The 22,450-nt window shown below is 39.3% G+C and overlaps 1 protein-coding gene across 1 annotated transcript in view; it reads right to left on the bottom strand.

Moving 5' to 3' along the window:
- Positions 1 to 22,450, bottom strand: part of SYCP2L (synaptonemal complex protein 2 like) — a gene marked incomplete at both ends in the record, with an annotated part of 39,233 nt that overhangs the window by 12,086 nt on the left and 4,697 nt on the right. The window contains 16 exons of the mRNA XM_081325585.1: positions 4,109 to 4,160; positions 4,856 to 4,917; positions 6,405 to 6,462; positions 8,841 to 8,952; positions 9,156 to 9,237; positions 9,945 to 10,045; positions 12,293 to 12,353; positions 15,330 to 15,475; positions 16,564 to 16,624; positions 16,732 to 16,824; positions 17,748 to 17,793; positions 19,219 to 19,271; positions 19,932 to 20,074; positions 20,921 to 20,955; positions 21,808 to 21,896; positions 22,061 to 22,146. Coding sequence (XP_081181711.1) covers positions 4,109 to 4,160; positions 4,856 to 4,917; positions 6,405 to 6,462; positions 8,841 to 8,952; positions 9,156 to 9,237; positions 9,945 to 10,045; positions 12,293 to 12,353; positions 15,330 to 15,475; positions 16,564 to 16,624; positions 16,732 to 16,824; positions 17,748 to 17,793; positions 19,219 to 19,271; positions 19,932 to 20,074; positions 20,921 to 20,955; positions 21,808 to 21,896; positions 22,061 to 22,146 — 1,280 coding nt within the window. The remainder of the gene's footprint in view (positions 1 to 4,108; positions 4,161 to 4,855; positions 4,918 to 6,404; positions 6,463 to 8,840; positions 8,953 to 9,155; positions 9,238 to 9,944; positions 10,046 to 12,292; positions 12,354 to 15,329; positions 15,476 to 16,563; positions 16,625 to 16,731; positions 16,825 to 17,747; positions 17,794 to 19,218; positions 19,272 to 19,931; positions 20,075 to 20,920; positions 20,956 to 21,807; positions 21,897 to 22,060; positions 22,147 to 22,450) is intronic.

The raw sequence follows: 22,450 nt of genomic DNA, 5'->3' as shown, positions 1-22,450 counted from the left end.
TTTCATAGCTACTGCTTACCAATCCTGAGCTTGTATTGGTTCTTTTAATGCTATTGTATGCGTCTGTATTTTTATTCTATTGATCAGTTAATCATAATAAAATGAAAGTATGTTACACTCTAACCCTGTGCATCTTGGGATAATGGGTGTTGCAGTATGATTCATCTGGCAGGTACAAGGTTGGTCTGATGTGATGAAGACAGTTAAGACCAAAATACAGGCAGAGAAGAAAGGAGGCTACGCGCTGAAGCTTTTATCTCTGGGTGAAGAAAGTGCTGTGACATCCTTTATGGTAGAATTAAATGCCCACAAGCTTTAATTTGATTGGATAACAGATCTGGAAGCTCCCTTGTGATTTCAGAAATCTTCAGGCTTGAGTCTCATTTCAGGAAAGGGATGGAGACAGGGCGGGAATTATAGAACGGCTTTCACGTCTATTCTCAAATCCATTCCTAGAGTGATTCTATATTCTAGCACAGATATGGTAGGTAATATAGAATGATGAAGGAACTACAGAATCTTCCCTATTCCGGAATCCTCTAGATCTGTTTGGACCGGTTATGAAAGTAGCTACATCGGAATTCTGAAAGCTGTACAGCCATTCCTATTTAGTGGCTATCTTGTTTAGTGACTGTTTGCAAATACGACAGTATTTTTTAAAAATATATATATATATATTTGGCCAATGTGCTCACTTACAATCAAATTTCATGCGCCTGGCAACAAGGGTGAAAGTAACATTGGCATAGCTGCACAAGAGAACTTTATCTGAATGTTATTGACAGCAACCAGGGTTCTTTGCAGTCTCTCTCTCTTTCTCTCTCTCTCTCTCTCTCTCTCTCTCTCTCTCTCTCTCTCTCTCGCACATACACGTACACACAAACACACACACACACACACGGCTTATTTAGCAACCATTTTCACTTCCAATTTAAGGAACAGATTGTGGGTCACTTCCAATTCATCTGGAAGACTAGATTGGGGGAGACTTCCTTCCCAAGTCCATCCTTGGCACCTCTCCTTCAAAGGATTAGTTTCATTCCAGTTTCAGTTAAGTAGTGGCCATTCTTTAAAAACAAAACAAAACAAAGCACTTAAACTGACCCAGACAGAGTATTAGAAGGAGTTCACAGATGGTGAGAGAAGACTGTTCTCTCATTTCATGCACTGCTCAAGTAGCAGGTAATATATTAGGCAGAACTAATCAAATGTCTTAAAAATCCAAAAAGAATGCATTTAGCAGTAATAGCCCTGAAACCACAAACATCTGGGTGTCTGAAGTACCTATAATAAACTGTAATATACACTATAATAAACACAAAAATTGGACTTTACCAGACTTCTCTCAAACTTGTTCAGCTTCACATTTCTCTTTTCCAGACTCCTGCATGCAATAAAAGACTATTAATTAAGGAGTCAGTGTCTGCAGAAATTTTTTTAGAATGCAAAGTCCTATAGGTCAGTGCTCCCAGTAAACTCCTAAACTCCTCTGGTTGTATTTTCCACCTGTACTTTTCTGCTAAATGTGGTTTCTAAAGGAGTCCCTGCGGATTTCACTTGTTAGTTGTTGCCAATTATAAGGAACGGAGCTCATCTCCATTTCAAGGCCATTGAGCCAGCGCTATCCAAAGACATTTCCAGTCATGAGGCCAGCATGACATCAGAGCACTGTTATCTTCCCACTGACGTAGTACCTATTTATCTACTTGCGTTTGTATGCTTTCAAACTGCTAGGTTGGCAAGAACCGAGGCAAGGACAGGAGCTCACCCTGTCACATGGAGCTCAAGTCTCAAACCTGGGCTGCTGGCTTTCCAGCCAACAAGCTCAGGGTCTTAACCCCTGAGCCACTACACTGCCCCAAATGTGATTTGTGGTGGGATTAAAATGTCCTACTTCAACATAATCTATCCAAGTAGGACTCAAAAGCCCAAAAGTACAAATACTATCTTTATTGTAATGTTATAGTAACAGAATCTGGCAAGTCTGAAAGCCCTTCTCCCCTTCCTCGTCTTAATTTTCCAGAGAACAATGGAGCATCCATTCCGAGGTATTTCCCACACCCCTATTCCTTCTGAGTTTTTCTTTGTAGCCTAGGCTGTGGCTCCTCCTCCTCTTATCTCCCAAGGTTATTCTCTCCGACCGTCATAAACACTTCCCCCACTGGGCAAGGAAGAGCAACACGGTCTCCACAGACACCCTAATCCTGGGAACAATGAGGTCTTAAGAGACCCTATAAATTCTAACAGGGTGGGAGCCATATGAATCTCCAGGAGGCAGAATTATCCAAATGTACTAAAAAGAATGCCCAATATTTTCATAACAGATAACCTTTCCTTCCTTCCTTCCTTCCTTCCTTCCTTCCTTCCTTCCTTCCTTCCTTCCTTCCTTCCTTCCTTCCTTCCCTTTCCCTTCCTGCCTGCAATAAATGTTGACTTCCAAATATGCTGCTTTGTTCAGCAAACAACTTTGGGCGGCTCACAATTCAAACTTCTCAATTTAAACTTACAAACTTCCCCTATCTATTTTCTTCTTTCAAGTCCCTTATAAACTCTATTCTGGAATTATTAATGTTTTTGAAACAAACTTTGGGATGCATAAGAGAGGGAATTCATTTTGCTTTTTAAAGGAAAGAGTTATTCCTCATTTAATGACTGTTTTGGGCAGTGACCATTCACCATTATGACACTCATGAAAAGGTAACTGTATGACCAATCCTCTTATTTAAAACCTTTGCGGGTCAGTAAAGCAGAGGAAAGCTGAATTAAGTTCAGTTAAGCTCAGTTGCCGTTTCACTTAGCAATTGCTTTGCTTAACTGAATTGCAATCTCAGTTGTGGTCACTAAACAAGGACTACCTGAACCACTTTTTTTTTTTACTTTTTCACATTGGCCACCTAAAAAAAGGTAAAGGTTCCCCCGCACATGCGTGCTAGTCATTTCCAACTCTAGGGGCCGGTGCTCATCTCCATTTCAAAGTTGAAGAGCCAGCGCTTGTCCGAGGGTGTCTCCGTGGTCATGTGGCCGGCATGACTAGATGCCAGAGGCGCACGGAATGCTGTTACCTTCCCACCGTAGCGGTCCCTATTTTTCTACTTGCATTTTTACGTGCTTTCAAACTGCTAGGTCGGCAGAAGCTGGGACAAGTAACAGGCGCTCACTCTGCTACGCGGCACTCGGGATTCGACCCGCCAAACTGCCGACCTTCTGATCGACAAGCTCAGCATCCTAACCCACTGAGCCACCACGTCCCTTTTATTGGCCACCTAGGGCATGTTATAATTCTACACCAATAGCGTGCCAAAAAGTTTCCATACTTGTGCAAAGTGTTCTGGACAAATATTTTTTGCTTCATTTCAGACACCTGAAAACAAAAAAAATGATTTTTTTTTAAAAAGAGGAAACAGAAGAATGGGATAATGATTTTAAGGCAAAATAGGAATACTATTGTTCCTTAAATACTAAGTCTTTGTTCTTTAGAAACAGCTAGCTAAACCTGATATCAAACCAGACAAATTAACAAATAAATCATGCCTGTTTCTGATATATCTAAGTTGGTGAGATTTGTTTTCAACAATTCCATGGGTATTCTTACCAAGATATACTCCAAGGCTTGTCACAAATAAATTAATAGTAAATTAACATTTTACAAAGCTATGGAAATAATGCTGGTGAATCACAACATTTTGAACCTGATTGCAAATATATTGTTAAATAGGTATGAAATTAGGCATGTATGTAGATCTTGATACAGTCTTAGGCAATCCTGGATCCTGCAGAGAATGAGATATTTACTAAGCTATGACGGAACTTGATTATGAACTATTCTCTAATTTACCACTGATAATGTATTATTCATGCCATGCTGGGAAAACAAATAAAAAAGAACAGAATTTAAGATGACTAAAACCATTAACAATTACTAGAAAAATGGAGATGATGGACACAACTAATGTATTCTTCTGAAGAAATTTTATCTATGGGATTGTTGAAGAGTCCACACCAACCTGACAGAATGTAAATAACAAATCCATCAATTTGCCTGCAAAGAGTTGTTAAGAAAAGCAATTTGCCTGTAAACACTGAAATAATTGTTTAATTATGGTTTTACCATCTCATGTGTGCTTGGATCAGACGAAAAATGAAAATCATATTCATCCATCCTAAAAATAAATGCATTGTGTTAGTTACTGATTATTTTCAAATGTAAGTTCAAAGCCAATGGATTATATTTTTTGCTATATAAAGGACACTATGGATATATGGGATCAGGCTTTCCCAAATACAAAACAAAATGCTCCAAGAGGTGCATAGGAAAACTGCCCATGCCTCTATGTCTGGAGTGCATCAACCTTTTTCAGACTTATGGAAGCTCCATTAAAGAATAGACTGAGCCATGATAAATACAGTCAATAGGGTAGCACAAAAACAAAATGCATTTTTAATCAAATTAGATTTGATACAGTTAATACCCATATATTTCATACTTCCTTCCTTCGTCAGATTAAAAATTGTACCTGTGGCCATTCTGAAAATATTTGGAGGCTGTAAAAGTTAGGACTGCTATGCAAAAGCTTTCCATCTGATTATTCCACATCTGCATTACGATACTGACTCAACTAATGTGTTCTTATGACACTAATGACAATAAAAGCCTCTTACATATCAGTTCTGTGTGTTTTTAACAGAAATGAAAGTTCACCCTCCCCAAATTATACTTTTTTGTACTACTGTGCTTAAAATCTCAAGTTTAACATAAGAACTTCATACTGTGACTTTTTATATTTATATTTATACACACACACACACACACACACACACACATCCATTTAAAAGAACTTTAAAAACAGTTCCTTACATTGATTCCACCATTTGCTTACTTGAACCTCTTGCTCGCTTTTTCTTCTGTAGGGTGTCATCCTGGAACAAAAACACCAAGTCAGATGTTTACAATTTCCAGAACGTTTAATTCATTTTGCTTCAAACAATTTTGGACAAAAATAAGCAGTCCATGTATTTGCTGGAAAATGCTAGGAAGAAGGGAACAAAACAAAACAAAAACAGGCCCTGGAGAAACCAATAAATCCCTGTTTATATCTTAGCAGCAAAAGCAGTTCTTATAGAATCAGTTCAACTGATTGAAAAGGGGGGGGGGAAACCAAATTGCCAGGATCTAACTCTGTGATCTCTTTTCATTGGCAGTATCATCTCCTGCTTATTTTACTACCTAATCTGTGGAATCCCTGGTGTCTCTGAGCTTGTTTGCTTGCAGGCCTTTAATTACCCAACTAAGTAACATCATCGGTGCAAGTGAGTGTTGGGCTTCTTCCCTGTTTCTATCCTACAGCTTGTGTCCCGCCAATTTTGGGTTTTCTCCTTGGTAGTCTCTTGATTAGGTATTGTTTTCTGCTTGTTTGCCTTATGTTAAAAGGTAAAGGTTCCCCCGCACATGCGTGCTAGTCGTTTCCAACTCTAGGGGCCGGTGCTCATCTCCATTTCAAAGCCGAAGAGCCAGCGCTTGTCCGAGGACGTCTCCGTGGTCATGTGGCCGGCATGACTAGACACCAAAGGTGCACAGAACGCTGTTACCTTCCCACCGTAGTGGTCCCTATTTTTCTACTTGCATTTTTACGTGCTTTCGAACTGCTAGGTTGGCAGAAGCTGGGACGAGTAACAGGCGCTCACTCTGCTACGCGGCACTCGGGATTCGACCCGCCAAACTGCCGACCTTCTGATCGACAAGCTCAGCGTCCTAACCCAGTGAGCCACCACGTCCCTTTTTCACCTTATGTTAACTCCTGCTTATTTGGGAGTTGGCTGCTGGGGAGGATGTTTTTATTGATGGCAAACCTGACATTCACTAAAACTGATGAGGTTACCTAGTTGGGTAATGAAACATCTACAAGCAAACAACACATCTCAGAGAACACCAAGGACTCCACAATTCCTACATTGTGAAGCTACAATATATTTCTCTTCTACTGGAACTACCTACTCTGTCATCCAGTTTGCAACAATCCTTCATTTGTTGCAAATTTCCACCTCCATTCTTGCTGTTCCCTTTGCCATGTCAGTTTGGTAGTAATGGGGTTCAGGTATCTATAAATGTTGATGATTTACCAGACAAGGATTACTGTTAGCCAACCACCTACAAAGCCGAAGCCCTCACTGTTTTAATCAATCTTATTTTCCATTAAGTGATTATATAAATCAGTAATAAAAACAAAAAGCAAAGAGAGCAAATTACTTTCTCCAAAGCAACCATGCTGAATTCACCCTTGCCCAACTTTATGACCTCTTCATGTATTGGGTATGAATTCCTACAACGGTTAATTGAAAATTACAGGAGCTGACTTCCAGCATGTCAGGAAAGGATCAAAAGGGTATTGCTGCTACCTACAACGTACCTCTAAAGGGTGGGTTTCTCTAATGTGGATATCAGCTTCTCCTTCCACATCTGGTTCACTACAAGCCATAGAAAGGAATAGAAGAAATGCTTTAGCGTCAAGACTCTACAACAACTATTAAAGGTAAAGGTTCCCCTGCACATGCGTGCTAGTCATTTCCCACTCTAGGGGCCGGTGCTCATCTCCGTTTCAAAGCCGAAGAGCCAGCGTTTGTCTGAGGACGTCTCCATGGTCATGTGGCTGGCATGACTAGACGCCAAAGGCGCACAGAACGCTGTTACCTTCCCACCGTAGTGGTCCCTATTTTTCTACTTGCATTTTTATGTGCTTTTGAACTGCTAGGTTGGCAGAAGCTGGGACGAGCAACAGGCACTCAATCTGTTACGCGGCACTCGGGCTTCGACCCGCCAAACTGCCGACCATCTGATCGACAAGCTCAGTGTCCTAACCCACTGAGCCACCGCGTCCCTCTACAACAACTACATCAGTGTAAAGTGTTAAAATTGTTTATATTATCAATTTAAAAATGCATCCACTACCAAAACAAATTCTACCGTTTCCAACTGCATTTCTAGAAAGTAAAACTGCAGAGAATATTTGACGCTATTTCAAATAATGTATCATTCTGATTGAGACATTTTAGCAGGATGAAAAGGGTAACATTTAATTATGCACATTGGCAAATCTCACTGAAATATAGGCAGTTCTCCAGTTAAAACCCTAATGGAGCCTGCCTATTACTATTTTAATTAAAAATTATAGGAGCCATAACCACTGCAAAACCTTTGTTGCAGCAGTCATTAAGCAAACATTGCAGTCCTTAAGCTAACCAATAGTTCACTATGGGTACTGTTTTGCCGAAAAAGAGAATAAATGCTGATTTATGGCAAAACTGTCATAAAACATGTTCACATAACTGCAGAGGGATGCGTGCCGATTATCAGAACTTCAAATTTGGGTCATATATGGTAACTCCTGCAGGCAGATCCATCAGAACTTTGCACAGTTGCTAAATGACTGCTGATAAGTTGAGGACTAGCCGTAATAATTTCAGGTGTGTCCAAAAAACAAATTTGCATTCTGGATTTGTCTGTCTGGCATAGAAGGACTTCCTTGTAATTAATACATTTATAAGCTACCTTTTGTACTACATTTTATTATAAGTCAGTATTTAATTAGCAGATACCAAGAAATAAATTTACTGGGACTGAGCATTGCTTTGGAATCTGTGGAGGGAGGGACAAACAGCACCTATGAGCAACACCATAAAGCAGCTGGTATAAGGAGTAGCAGACAACTGTCAAGAAAGAGTGCAGAGAAGAGCAAAGATTATTAAGGGCCTGGAGCCTAAAACATAAGAACAGTTGCAAGAACTGGGCATGGCTAGTCTAGTGAAGAGAAGGACCAGGGGTGACATGATAGCAGTCTAATATTCTAATATTTGAGGGGCTGCTGCAGAGAGGAAGGGGACAACCTATTTTCTAAAGCACCCAAAGGCCTGATGAGGAACAATGGGTGGAAACTGATCAAGGAGAGAGTCAACCTATAAATAAGGAGAAATTTTCTGACAGTGAGAATAATCAACCAATGGAAGTTGTGGGTGCTTCATCACTGGAGGCTTTCAAGAAGAGACTGGACAGCCACTGGTCAGAAATGGTATAGGGCCTCCGGCTTGAGCAGGGGCTTAGACTAGATGACCTACAAGGTCCCTTCCAACTCTGCTATTGTGTATTCATACCCCTCTGCACTTGAAGCATCTTTATGTCTCCAAATCCAAAGCAATGTATGGCACTAAGATGGATTGATTGATTGAGGATTTATATACTGTATATTTGAGCAGGAATTCAAGCCAGTTCTCAATATCGGTCAACTAATATGCATAACTATTACAGCAGTTCCATTAACATGTGATTATAAAAGGCAGGGAGAGAAACTGTAGGAAAAACATTCCTTGCTCTAAAAGCCCCTGGAGCACCAGGTGTGTCACTGGACAGTCTATTCTAGGATATCGGGAAACACACAATGGACACGTTTAAGCGTTTCTCCTCTAGTAAGCCATTCTAATCAAGGGCGGTGAAAATCTTTATGGATATCCTCCAGTGTTCACAGTATCTATGTAATGAGAAATACATTCAGGTGTAAAGATCAATCTGTAAAGCAGTTAATATGTGGCCCTCCACAGTATGCTGGAGTACAACTTTCCTAATCACTGTCACGCTTGGTAGAAATTAGTGGAAAATGTAGTCACTTAAACCCACAAATTGCCCAGTGTTAATTTAAAATGCTAATTACATCTACTATAGGGAAACTTTCCAAAAGGAGAGGTGGTCTCAAATAAATAGGCCATTGGCATACATAAAACCATAATGTTATTTACAAATGCTACATATCTTCATAATTCTCTGTTCAAGAGGTCTGTGCCGCTAGAACACTTACTCAGCCTTGTCCTTTGGTTGTAGCCAAGAAGCCTTCAACTTCTGTGAGGACGGAGGAGTAGCCAATATATTTGCTGAATGTGATGGAGAAACTGAAGGTCTACTGCTGGAAGCTTTAAAGTAATAAAAAAAGACACAGCTGCTTCTTTCCAGGTAAAAATAACCAGAGATTTTACGAGCATTTATTTTTATGACAAATACGACTCAACAGGCTTCCTGACATAATTTTAAAACAAATATCTTTGACTTTAATGTGATCAAGAAGGTAAGCCTTGTGACTAAGAATCACAGGAAAGAACAGGAAAGCCGCTCTGACCTTGACCGCCATCTTTGTTTTCAAGCTGTTGGGTCTCTTTCTCCCCATCTGTCATAGTTGCTGCAGGAATAATTATTTTGTTCTAGATAAAGGGATAAACAATAACATTCATATTATTAATGCCATTAACTTTTGCAGTTTTTATACATCTTAATTGGGGAGAAACAGTTCTTAAAAACCAGAAAGTGCAGGTGTTCAACAGATAACAGAATAACCAACCCATTGTTTTTCTGCTTAGTTGGAAATAAATAATTGTCCAATAAACAACTGTCCAGTAAGCAACTCCTTAAATGCTTTATAGCTTGGTCTTTTTCTCCTTTTGGGCTGTCCCCAAAAGGTAATTCGTAAGTTGGCTATCTGCTAAACATATTGTGGGCTAATATTCATTCTGAATTTCTTGGACAATTCAATCCAAGATAAGTGAAACTGATTGGCTAAATTTTATGTTTGTTAGTCTGTCCCTAGGTGTGTGAGTTAATGAGAAATTTTGGAATGCATTATCAATATTAAAGCGCTTCAACATTTATGTCTTATCTGCTATTGCAATGCAATATATCTATTCTAGTTCTTCTCATTTCCTCCTATATTACAACCTATCACTACACTTGACTGTCAACTTGGCAGCCTTATGGTGATTGTTGTTTTTCTCTTGATAGCAAGCTGAGGAGGTTGAAGATTTGGGAGAATTGCTTCCCCCCCCCATGAATTCCATAATTTGCAAGAACCCAGAAGACAGAGCTGGGCAATCGTTAATTCATTCAAGTTTTCCTAAGCTGCAAATATACTTACTGTTTCAGGACTAACAGACTCATTGCTTTGGTGTGATGTCAGAATGTCTGATAAGGAATTTGTTTCTGTAAGATCTTCTTTCCTCTCCAGCTGAATGCTTACTGTGGTAAAGCAATATTATTTATTATTGCCATAGCATAAAAACATTCAAGGGTAAGAAAACAGTGTACAGCAAAGTGATCAACATTAAAGTTTACCCAAATCACTTAATATAGACTAGCCTTCTACAATCTGCTGCTGTCTAGATTTTTGGAACTGCAACTCCTTGACTTCACAGCCCACACATCTTCCAGGGCAGTAGTTTCTACTGAATCCTTTGACATTTTTATCAGGGGTTCCCTAATTCTCTCAGAAAGGTAGACCTGACCACTAAGTGCCTTGGTGGAGCAGTGGGCTAATGCCTCCTTAAGTAACACCAGCTGCCTGCAATTAGTGCAGGTTCGAGTCCCTCCAGGCTCAAGGTTGACTCAGCCTTCCATCCTTCTGAGGTAGGTAAAATGAGGACCCAGATTGTTGGGGGCAATAAGCTGACTTTGTAATAATGCCGCTTGGGGGGGGGGCGAAAGCCCTAATAAGCAGGCATATACATAGAATGAAGGCTATTGCTAAGCACATTTGATTTGTGCTTAGATTGTAAGCCGCCCTAAAATGCAGATACAAATAAGTGATATACACTTCACCCTTGCACACAGGGGTCTCCTCTGTTCATGGAGACTTTCTAAATATCTGTCATATAAGAGACAGAACAGAATTATCTTTTGTTGCCCCGACACCGGGACCTGAACCAGCAGATAGACATCAAAAGGAGAACACAGTTAAACATCAGAAGTAAGTTTCTAATGACAAGAGTTTTTCAACACAGGGAATTATTACCTCAGGAGGGCTAAGCTTTCCTATGTTATTTTTTTCTTCTTCCTTAAGTTCAGGAGTAAATCTTATAACAAGATTCGCATTTCAAATCTCCCACACTTTCTCATTCTCAGTTCTCACCCGCCCTTTGACCCCCACCTCTTTGCCATAACTCATCTTCGCTTGTTAACTGTATCTCTACTGAGGAAAATGTTTCCGTGGGGGATGAGCTCTTGGCTGTTTCATTCTCAGTTCTAAGCACAAACATGGTGTTTCTATCATCAAACACATTAGTGCAGGCAACACTTTTAACAGGCTACTGACTCAGGGGGAACTGAAGCATGGCCACAAACTCTGACCAAATTTCATTTTAACTTTGCATTCTTTCTATTTAAGATAGAGGAGCAAGAGAGCAAAAGAACGCAAACTATTTCTAACCAGAAACATAAAGTGACAATAAGACTGTGTCCCCTTCTTGAACTCCATAAACAAGGATTGGAAAGTGGATGCCCCCACTCTTCTAAAATGCTGATGTCAAAAGGATGAGAGAAGTTCAATACAACCGCAAAATGAAACTGCCTGACTGGGACTGATGGGAATTCACATGTATGGAATGTCAGAAGAATATGACCAAGGATGACAACAGTGATTGTTGAAATCAATTTATGTCTTTCAGTCGGTTTACCTAATTTATATTTTCTACAGATGACAGCATCTACCTGAATGTTCTGGGCATGGAAGTCAGGCTGTTTTAGTAGTTGGATGGGCAACCGCAAAGAATAAGGCAGTAAGCTAGGCAAGGAAGTCAGAAAAAAATTCCACAACTTGACAGTGGAAAATCACGGCCACAGTGTTGTCCATAAAAATGAATGGATATGCCCTAGAGTAAGCATGAGAATCCTACTTGTTTGAGAATAACTTTACCACCTACCCAGGGTCCTAAAAATCGTTGAGGCAGCTATTTATAAAAAGGGTAAAAAGGCAGAGCACAAAAGTATTATCACAAAAACAATGTTTATGACAGACACATTTACTTAACGAAATACATCAGCATCACTATTACTACTATTACAATGGCTGCTGCTTCTTCTACTACTATTAGCACGCTATTACACTATTATATATCTTTTAATCTCTTTTTAGCTCCTTCAAATCCTTACTATATTATATAAACTTCTCTTTTGTGGGCAACCTGGAAATAAGTAGTGGAAGTGAAAAAATGTTGAGATTCAGGATTCAAATTGAAAATTTGAGAAATGCACTCTCTCTCTAAACAGTCAAGATCCAAGAAAATTAGAAAAACATAGGAGATTCCTTCCATCCATCCACCCACCCACCCACCCACTGACATAATAGGTAAAAGCTAATAGGTATTTCTGTCCAGGAAGAAGCCTGCAAGTTGCCACTATAAAGAATGCTCAGACTTTGCCTCTTTTTGCTTATGGTCAGGCAAAAAGACAACCTGAAAGAGGATTCTATTGGCATTAATTCCCACTCACCTGTTGCAGTTTGCTCTTGGTAATTCCCAAGGTTGGCATTCTCCTCTTCATTCAGTATTATCTATCCAATTAAGTTATTGGGAAAGAAAAGTTTAATCCGGAGAAAGAAATCTCTCTCAGAAAAAAAAACAGATTCAACCAATCCTATAAAAGTCTATAGTAATCCTTGAGTTTTATCAATGAACAGAATAATATCCATTAGGTAATTGTCTAGTAAACATTTTTGCCGAACATGGTTGCCAAATTAGGATCCCTGAAATAAAAATATTCTTCTCAATTAATAGGCACAATTTCTCTTGGTTCAATTCAGAGGGCAGCTGTTTCATTAGATGAAGGGTGAGTGAAATTTTCTACTACCTTCTAATGCTAGAATGCAACAGAGTTGATTCACAACTTAAGAAATCAAGCAAGGATTTGGGAAACTTTGGGGCTGTTTCTTCTCAAACATTTTGGTTGGCCAACTCCATCAGTAAAAAGAAGCTTCACCAGGCATGTGCATTGCACATATTCTTCATTGAAGATTTCAGCCTCCAGGATCTCCACCAGAAACCTGGTCTGACTCATATGTGCTCATATTCCTGGAGGAAACTGATTATCTGGACCCGTACCAATCGGGCTTCAGGCCCGGACACAGCACGGAGACGACATTGGTCGCGCTGGTGAATGATCTCTGGAGGGCAAGGGACAGGGGTTGCTCCTCTGTCCTGGTCCTATTAGATCTCTCAGCGGCTTTCGATACCATCGACCATGGTATCCTGCTGCGGCGTCTCAGGGGGTTGGGAGTGGGAGGCACCGTTCTACGGTGGTTCTCCTCCTACCTTCAGGGCCGCTCGCAGTTGGTGTTGACAGGAGGGCAGAGATCCGCCCCAAGGCCTCTCATTTGTGGAGTTCCTCAGGGGTCGGTTCTCTCGCCTCTCCTGTTCAACATCTATATGAAGCCGCTGGGCGAGATCATTCGTGGTTTCGGGGTGGGGTATCACCAGTACGCTGATGATACCCAACTTTTTCTTTCCACCCCGAACCAACCCAGTGATGCCCTCTCCGTGATGTCCCGGTGCCTGGAGGCGGTTCAGGTCTGGATGGGGAGAAACAGGCTTCGTCTCAATCCCGCCAAGACTGAGTGGCTGTGCATATCGGCATCTCGGGTTAACCAAGTTATTCCACCTCTTACGATGGGGGGTGAGGTGTTACCCCCCGTTGATAGGGCTCGCAACTTGGGCGTCCTCCTGGATTCACGGCTCAATTTTGAAGATCACATAGGAGCCGTGACCAGGGGGGCTTTTGCACAGGTTCGCCTGGTGCGCCAGTTGCGTCCCTATCTGGACCGAGACGCCCTACGCACAGTTACTCATGCGCTTGTGACCTCCCGTTTGGACTACTGTAACGCTCTCTAAATGGGGCTGCCCTTGAAGACCACTCAGAGGCTTCAACTGGTGCAGAATGCGGCTGCGCGAGTTGTAATGGGGGTTTCCCGATACTCCCATGTAACACCTCTACTCCGCGAGCTGCATTGGCTTCCGGTTGCCCTCCGGGTGAAATTCAAGGTGCTGGTTATTACCTATAAAGCCCTACATGGCCTGGGTCCGGGGTACTTGAGGGAACACCTGCTGCCGGCTTCAAACGCCCTTCGCCCAGTGCGCTCCCACAGGGAGGGTCTGCTCAGGGTTCCGCCGGTAAGAGATTGCCGGCGGGTGACACCCAGGGATAGGGCCTTCTCAGTGGGAGCGCCTGCCCTCTGGAACCAGCTGCCGGTGGAGCTGAGGACTGCCCCCGACCTCCGATCATTCCGCCGGGGCCTGAAGACCTGGCTCTTTGAGCTCTCGGGCCCAGGCCGAGGAGAAAATTATTTTAATTGGGGTTTTTAATAGCACAGGGTTGATTTAATATTTTTTAACTTGGCTTTTAACTTTTGTATGTTTGATTTTTAACTCCCTGTAAACCGCCCTGAGTCCTCAGGGAAAGGGCGGTATATAAATGCAATAAAAATAAAAAAAATAAATATGTTGAAGTTCTGTTAACAAAAACTAGGTTTTTGATCAGCTTAGATCAGTTTTTAGAAGCATTTTCAGAGACAGACTCTTTTGCTATTCATGGACTCAGTTTGAAGATGGACTAATAATTTCTTTTAAGATAAGGGGGGGAAGCTTTTGTTCTATATATATATTAATAAAAAAACTGTTGTGTATGTATTCTCTTATACATGCTTTAATCAAGACATTATTTTATAATAGATTTCTAATTTTATACATTATATATATATATGTGTGTGTGTATATAAAGCTGTTGTGTTTATATTCTCTTATGCATGCTTTAAAATGTCTCTTCTCATCAAGCATGTCTTGCTCTCTAGAGAAACTTAGCATTATAGATTACAATTAAAAACAATGCAAAGACTACTGACTACTATAACTTTTAAAAATACTTGTAAATATTATTTATAACATTACAGTCAACTACCCATTAACATTGGACCATAAGAAAGGCTGAGCACCAAAGAACTGAGACCTTTGAACTATGGTACTGGAGAAGACTCCTACGAGTCCCTTGGACTGCAAGGCATTCAAATTGGTCAGTCCTAGAGGAGATCAACCCTGACTGCTCTTTAAAAGGCCAGATCCTGAAGTTGAAATTCAAATACTTTGGCCACCTAATGAGAAGGAAGGACTCACTGGAGAAGAACCTAATGCTGGGAAAGATTGAGGGCAATAGAAGAAGGGGACGACAGAGAATGAGGTGGCTGGATGGAGTCACTGAAGCAGTAGGCGTGAGCCTAAATGGATTCCAGAAGATGGTAGAGGACAGGAAGGCCTGGAGGAACGCTGTCCATGGGGTTGTGATAGGTCAGACACGACTTCGCAACTAACAACAACAACCCATTAACAAAATTCATATGAATACTTTTGAGAGAAATTTCTAACAATATTCAAATAAAAATAACAGCTTAGTTTGATACAAAACTGTAAAAGACCTATAGAGTTCTTACTAGACAAAAGGTGACGGGCAATTCACACACCCCCACCAAAAAAAACCTCCTTACCATTTTATCTTTTCCAATAGCTTTAAGGAGTGGTGCTAAAATATCAAAGCAGCTATCAAAGTGAATTCTGATCTTGGTGGTTTCCACTTTGTTGATCACAACAGACCTTCTCATGATGATTTTAAGAATCTTTTCTTCTTGTTCCTCTTCATGCAAAAGAAAAAGAACACATGCATTTTGTAGTCATTCCCACAATCGGCAACTTTCTTGGAATAGCTTCAGTGAAGCATCCCATAATACTTATCACTAGGATCTGTGTGACATATTCTGCTGTTTGAAACAAAAGACCAAATAGTGATCTCCACAGCTTCCAAAGCAGCTGCTTCAGTTATACATATATACACCTAACCTTGGGGATAGATACAACTTGGAGCACAATGCAACATTGTTCATTCTACCATCAAACAGAATTCATCTTCAATCCATGCCAAAATGAGCTTTCAAAGATCAAGGAACTTTTCGCAGAAATCAAAATGTTCTTCCGTCTCTCAGATATTCTTCTGTCAATTAGCTCAAAGAATTATGTGACACCTTAGAACCAACCAGCCAATCTATCCATATAGTACATATACAAAAGAAACTATGTCACCTTACATATGAATTGTTTAAAAAGGTGAAAGAAAGGAAGGAACTTATCTGCCTTTCCTTGTTTGTTAGTTTCCAACCTATACATGGCTAGCTCCAGATGGATTGAAATGGTGTTAGTCGTTTGCTGAGAACAAATCCCCAAGATGGACCCACTGTTAAGGAAAGCCCAGGATGACTTTAAGTGTTCTGGCATGCAAGTATTATGCCTCCTCTTAATGCAATACAAATGTTCTATTGCATATGGAGAAGCCTTCAGAGATCAACAGTCTTCTGGTTTACCACTGACCCCTCCAATTGCTGTGCTCTGCACTTTTAAGGTAATTTCTATTGCAACCTGTGAGAGAAATTAGAATTCTTGACTCTGGGGGAAGGAAGCTTTATTCCCAGGTGACTCTGCATATGGCATCTTCCCAGCTCCTAAACCTAGAGGTGGGGGAGGTTATACACACATTCAACAGTGTTCCAGATAAACCTGGAGAAGAATGGAAATCACACGCTCAAGGCTTAGGCACCTGAAGCAGTGGAGGTATGTAGTTCTGCCATGTTTTCATGATATTTCATATGTGCAACCAAAAACGACACACATTTTCAAAAGCTCAACTTAAGCATAAATATTTCTACTGAGAGTAATCTCTGATGGACTTACCCTGTAGGTAATAACTGCTGAGGTCTTGCTTTGGCAATCTTACTGACTCCCAAAATGTGCCCTGAAAAACAGTATTTGAGGTAAAAGTCATGTTGATGGCAGCTAAGTAGGTAAGTAAGTAAGTAAATAAAAATAATGGCCCATTTAAAAAAAATATAATCATTTTACCTCTAGGCTCTCTAAATAGAATGTAATGCTCTCACTTCCGTAATTGAAGTCAATCCAAAACTCTTTTAGTTTGTTATCTGCAGGTTTCTTCAACTTGGATATAAAAAGAAAACAGTCTCAATTTGATTTCTACCTCCCACAGAAATTCAGTACAATGTAACTTTGCCTTTTGGAAACCCAAGAAACAAGCTATATGTACAATGCTACATGTTAAGAGAGCCTCAGCTGCTCCCCTTGTCTTGCACAGAGTCCTCAAGAGAATCTCCACTGCTTTAGTTTCCTGAGGTTTTAAGCATCAGCTGAAGGGATAGTAAAACTTCTGAAAGTTTTTCCTTCTTCAAAACAAATAATTTCCAATGAAGCCACTGTTTAGCAAAATATAAGTTACCTGACTCTTTGTTGCATAATGAATTAAAAGTGATTAGCTTTAGTATTTAGTAGTAGCAGAATATATGCAATTTTGGAAACAATTTCTGAAATTGTGGCTACAAGAAATACTTCAGACCTGAACAAAATGTAATTCTAAAAGGTATAATAAAACAGTATCTCAGTTTAGAAAGATGGACACCTCCCACAAAGTCCCAAGTACTTTTTCCTTCAGTGGCTATAAAATAAGAAATTTCCTAATTTTATTTTGCTAGTATTCAAGAAAGGGTGGAATTATCTGCATCAATTTTTCCTGAGAACTGTTTTCAATATTTTTATTCAACAGCTGAAAAGTTCATATACCCAAGAAATCAGGAAGAGCAACAAAAAGAATCACAATATAATTATGGGATGGGAATAGAAGAACTTTTATTTCTCAAAGTTACATAAACATATTTTCACATTTTGTTTGACTTTCATTAGCTCTCTCTTCCTAAAGGTAGTAACAGAAATAATTAATTTTCCCCAAATAATACTCTCCCATTATTAAACTAGAAAGAATAGATAATACACTAAACACTGTAACCCTATTAAAATCTCTATACTTTCAATATTTCATAACACCACAATGTAATTGCTAGCTTAATTACCTCAATCAGGTCAGCATAAGCAGCTTTACATGGAATTGAATAGATCCTGAAAAATAAGAAAAATTCTCATTGATCCTGAAACACAACCTCTATTCCAATCTGCTTCTAGAATAGATATAGTGGGTGTGGCTTGGAAGTCAGGCCTAATTCATCTAGAGGTTTTCAGGTTGTAAAAGCCTGAATGATAAGCAAAAATCAGACCGGAAAAGATCAAGCTTATCTAAACTATCAACTGAAGTCAATCTGGATCTGTACAGCAATGTTGTCCCCCTGTTAAGACATACTTCATCTTGAACTTTCAAAAATGCATCAAATCTATATTCACCACAAAGTAACACTGGATCTAGAGGGTTTTTTAAAAAACGATATTAATCAGAGTATTTACTAAGACAATAAGGCTCTTCAAAGCATCCTACATCTAGGTGGTTTTACAAGTGAACTAGAGAACATTTATCTTTTGCCCTATTGCACTGAATATGGCCTAAATAGATTTTTTTTAAATCCTAAATAATTCATAGAAATGGTGCTGGCAGGTATGATTCAAGCCTACAAATGAAGAAACACATTACTAACAAACACAACACCATGTTATCCATGAAGGTTTTTCATGACTTAAAGAAGCAAATCTACAGTATGTGAAGTGTTGCTTAGCAAAATATCTATCTTAGCAAGACACAACATGAGAAAGAGTGATTTATCCTGGGCTAGCAAACCTGTTTGGAGATTTTTAGGGTAGGTCAGCACTATCTTATGTCAACATGTCGTGGAAAATAAAGCAAGCCCACATCTAATTCCATGCTTCATCAGCAATTCACACTTCATTAAGAGAGGTACTTCCCTTTCCGCACTCTTAAGGTAATATCAGAACTCCAAATTAAGTAAGATAGTTTGCCAATATGGTTGTTTTCTGCACTGGTATGGCAGGGGGCAATGAAACTGGCATGGAAAATGGACAAATCTACCTGACAATCAACTTCTGACATTACTGCATCTCATACCACCAGATAATATCAGCATAGGTATTAATGTGATTCAAAATTTGATATCCACACATTTTTAAAGGAGTGTTTTTCCTGATCCTGCATGAATAAGCCAGCCCCCACCTTTTCAAAAGTTTGTGCTTTCAAGGTTTTTTTAAAAATTCAAGAGGATATTAATGGCATTAAAGAATAATTCATATTGTATCTATGGCCTTAAATATTACAGAACTACAGGAATCATTTGTTTCAAGAACATCAGTTGCACTATTCTGTATAAAAACGCAGTTGATATTGAATATCTTGCATTACGGTACTTACCCTTACTATCTCAAATGGTCAATACTGAAATAAAAAATCTTTCCAATAGTTTGAAATAATAGTTAATACCAAATTGTCAGCTAGCATCCCTCTTTCTTTAAAAAAATTCCTATTGGTAGAATAAGCTTTGTACCATTATGCCCATCTGGTGAAGGTTCACAGCAAACACTTACCTTCTTTTATCACCAAGTTTTTCATTTAGTTCATTAAGAAACTTTCTGCTATCCTTAAAGACAAAAAACAGAATGTTACATTTATTTTTAAAAAGTGCTCTCCTGCTAAGTTGAGGAAGAGGGAATATTATAGAAAGTACATGTTCTCTCCAGTGATATTCAAGACAACATGCAAAATATTCTTGTCAAAATTATAATGGACTATTACTTGGCTTAGTTTCACTAGCTAGCACAAATTATCCCAAAACTGAATTATGAATTGCCTTTTGCAGGAATGAATAAATATATATTAATAATAAACGTCACCCAGTTTAAAGGTGAAAAATACCCAAAGCTGAAATTCAAATCTGGATTGTATACAGAAGTACCTTGGTATTCAACTGCTTTGAAACTCATCAAATTTGGTACTCAACGCATTTGCTGTGAAAATTTTGTCCCAGTACTCATTGTTTGTTTGGTATTCGATGCACAAGCTAGAATTTGTTGATGCTGGTTGCCTTGTGACTCACTGAAAATTTGCCTGGAACTCATCATTTTTGGTACTCATTGTGCCTCCTAGAACCAATTAATGATGAGTATCAAGGTACCATTGTACATTCTATATTACTGACCTATAAATTTAAAAGATACCACTGATATTTGATTCCTTTTTCCCCTTCCCCAATTGAGAAAACCATGAGTTTATTTCTGATATGAATCACAAAGACCCTTACGGTTTCAAAGTCTCTATCCTTGATTTCTTTGAAAGCCTTAGTAACATATTCATCTTCAAACCAACTGTGCACCAGATCATCTCGCCGCTTTTTCAACATCAGCCTAAACAGGGCTTCAACAAGAGCAATCTGAATATCATAGTCTGCAGGAAAAAAAGGATTTTTTTTTCAAAATAGCAAGCTTAGCTACTGTACCTTCACCCCAGGCCGCCCATCATCTTTTCAAAGCAGTAAGAAACTCATTTCTATCATAGCGTCACAAGTTTAAATTGAAAACTTTTCTGCATTATTTACATTTTGCCCAAATTATATTTTTATTCCATCCAGTCAAATCCAATTCTCAGAAACTGCCTGGCAAGGTTTTTCAGGGATTTGCTTTCTTCCTACGGCTAAGAGAAAGTGACTGGCCAAGGTCACATAACTGGTTTTGTGTCCAAGACAGAACTAGAACTCCCACTTTCCCAGTTTCTACCTTGGTGCTTTGATCAGTACATCAAACAGGGTCTCAGCCTAACTCAAGGTGGTGACCGTAATACTGCTGCAACCAGTGCTTTTTTTGTAAAAGAAAAAGGTGCCGGAACTCACACACGTCATACAACCTGCCTTGCCTACCCTACAAGGTTCCATCCAAAAAAGGTGCCGGAACTCCGTTCTGGGCGTTTTATGACAAAAAAAGCCCTGGCTGCAACTAAACCTCTTGGTTTCTAGCCTAGCACCTTCCCTATTGCTCCATACCGATTCCCAATGCTGTCTTTATGACCTTTTGGGCAAATGTCAATCTACTAAATGTACAGTGCACCAAAAAGAATAAAATTAAAATTAAAGGTTAAATTTGTATTTCCAATTCTTAGGCAAGGCATGGTAAGGGACAGGTAAGTTCCTGACTCTCGTGCAATTCTCTCCCTCTCTGTTCAACATCTTAAATCCCAGCTCCATATTTTCAATTCAGAATTTCCCCAGCTCTGATCAAGATATCAAACATTTCTTACCACCAACTTCCTGAATAGTTTTCACAAGTTCCTTCCTGAAATAATATAGCCCATTAATAACACTAATTTCTTGGAAGAGTAAAGCAGTAATTTGAGATTACATTTTTGGAAGTAAAATACAAACAGATCAAAACTGAAAACAAACTATATGTAACCCAATGGACTGCACAGGATTTATTGCTAAATTGCTCGTATTCTTTTGAAAAAAACAAAACAAAAACAACTGGGACCAGTTGGATCTATATTAATTATTTAACTGCTTATCCAATAATGGAAGCAGAGAAGCAAGACAAATGTTCCAGATGTAATCATGGTTAAAGACTCTGATTTGCATCCTTCTTTTGCAGGTCAGGAAAAAAAAACCCTGGGAAACTGATAAATTCAACCAATTAAGACAGAAAGTAAGGTTTTTATTTATATACCCTGCTATTCTTAATTTTACAGTGGGCTAATGCCTCCTTAAGTAACACCAGCTGCCTGCAATTAGTGCAGGTTCGCATCCCACCAGGCTCAAGGTTGACTCAGCCTTCCATCCTTCCGAGGTAGGTAAAATGAGGACCCAGATTGTTGGGGGCAATTAAGCTGACTTTGTAATAATGCCGCTTGGGGTGTGTGTGTGAAAGCCCTAATAAGCAGGCATATACATAGAATGAAGGCTACTGCTAAGCTTGTAAGCCGCCCTGAGTCTTCGGAGAAGGGCGGGATATAAATGGAATTTAAAAAAAAACTCGTGTTGATGGTTAAGAAATACTGTCTCTTAACCACTAGTGCAGAAAATGAAGTCAAAGATAAAAGGGACATCCTTCAAATATTTTTAAGGGAGATAGGCGATAAAGGAATGTGAACAATAAATAAAAATATAATCCTGACATGAAAAGTTGACTTACACAAGCAAGCAGATCTCTTCAGAGGCAGCAAATGCCTTCTTCTCCTCACGGGTGACATTAGCCAGCAGCGTATTTAATGTTCTCAGAGCCTTGGTTTCAGTGATTGAAAGAAATAAAGAAAAAAGACAGGATACAAAGCTCAGTTACTCCAACCTGATCAAAGGTGCTCTCCTACTTAATAGAAATTTGCAAGCTGATAAAAATTGCTACGATTTCATGCCTTAAAAATGTGCTAGCTGGCTTTTCAACTAACCTCCTGTCGAAGGGCACAATTCACATTAGATTCTGTGGCTAAATGTCCCAGGTGGTGTATGAAGCAGTCAAGCAACTGCTTTCTTCCTAGGTAGGTTGAGGAAGGAAAGATGACAGGATTGACAGTATTAGCAATCACACACTATCTCTCCTATTGATTTTTAATATTCCTAAGAGTTTTATGAGATTTACTTTTTAGTCCTTCATTTTAAATAGTATTTGCATCTACAGCTATGAGGAAAGGTCAAATTCTAGACAATCATCTTCTTTTAACTCGTAACTGCATTGTTGCTGCTTAATTCAGAAGTGAAGCTTTTGGGATATTGAAACAAGTAAAGCTATAAAAAATAAAAATCCATGGTTGAATTCTTGAAGATATTTTCTGTCTAAT

Source organism: Vipera berus (genome assembly GCF_964194415.1).
Source record: "Vipera berus genome assembly, chromosome: 3".
Classification (NCBI taxonomy): domain Eukaryota; kingdom Metazoa; phylum Chordata; class Lepidosauria; order Squamata; family Viperidae; genus Vipera; species Vipera berus.
The sequence above is the reverse complement of the archived record's forward strand: the minus strand, read 5'-3'. Positions and strand labels throughout refer to the sequence as shown.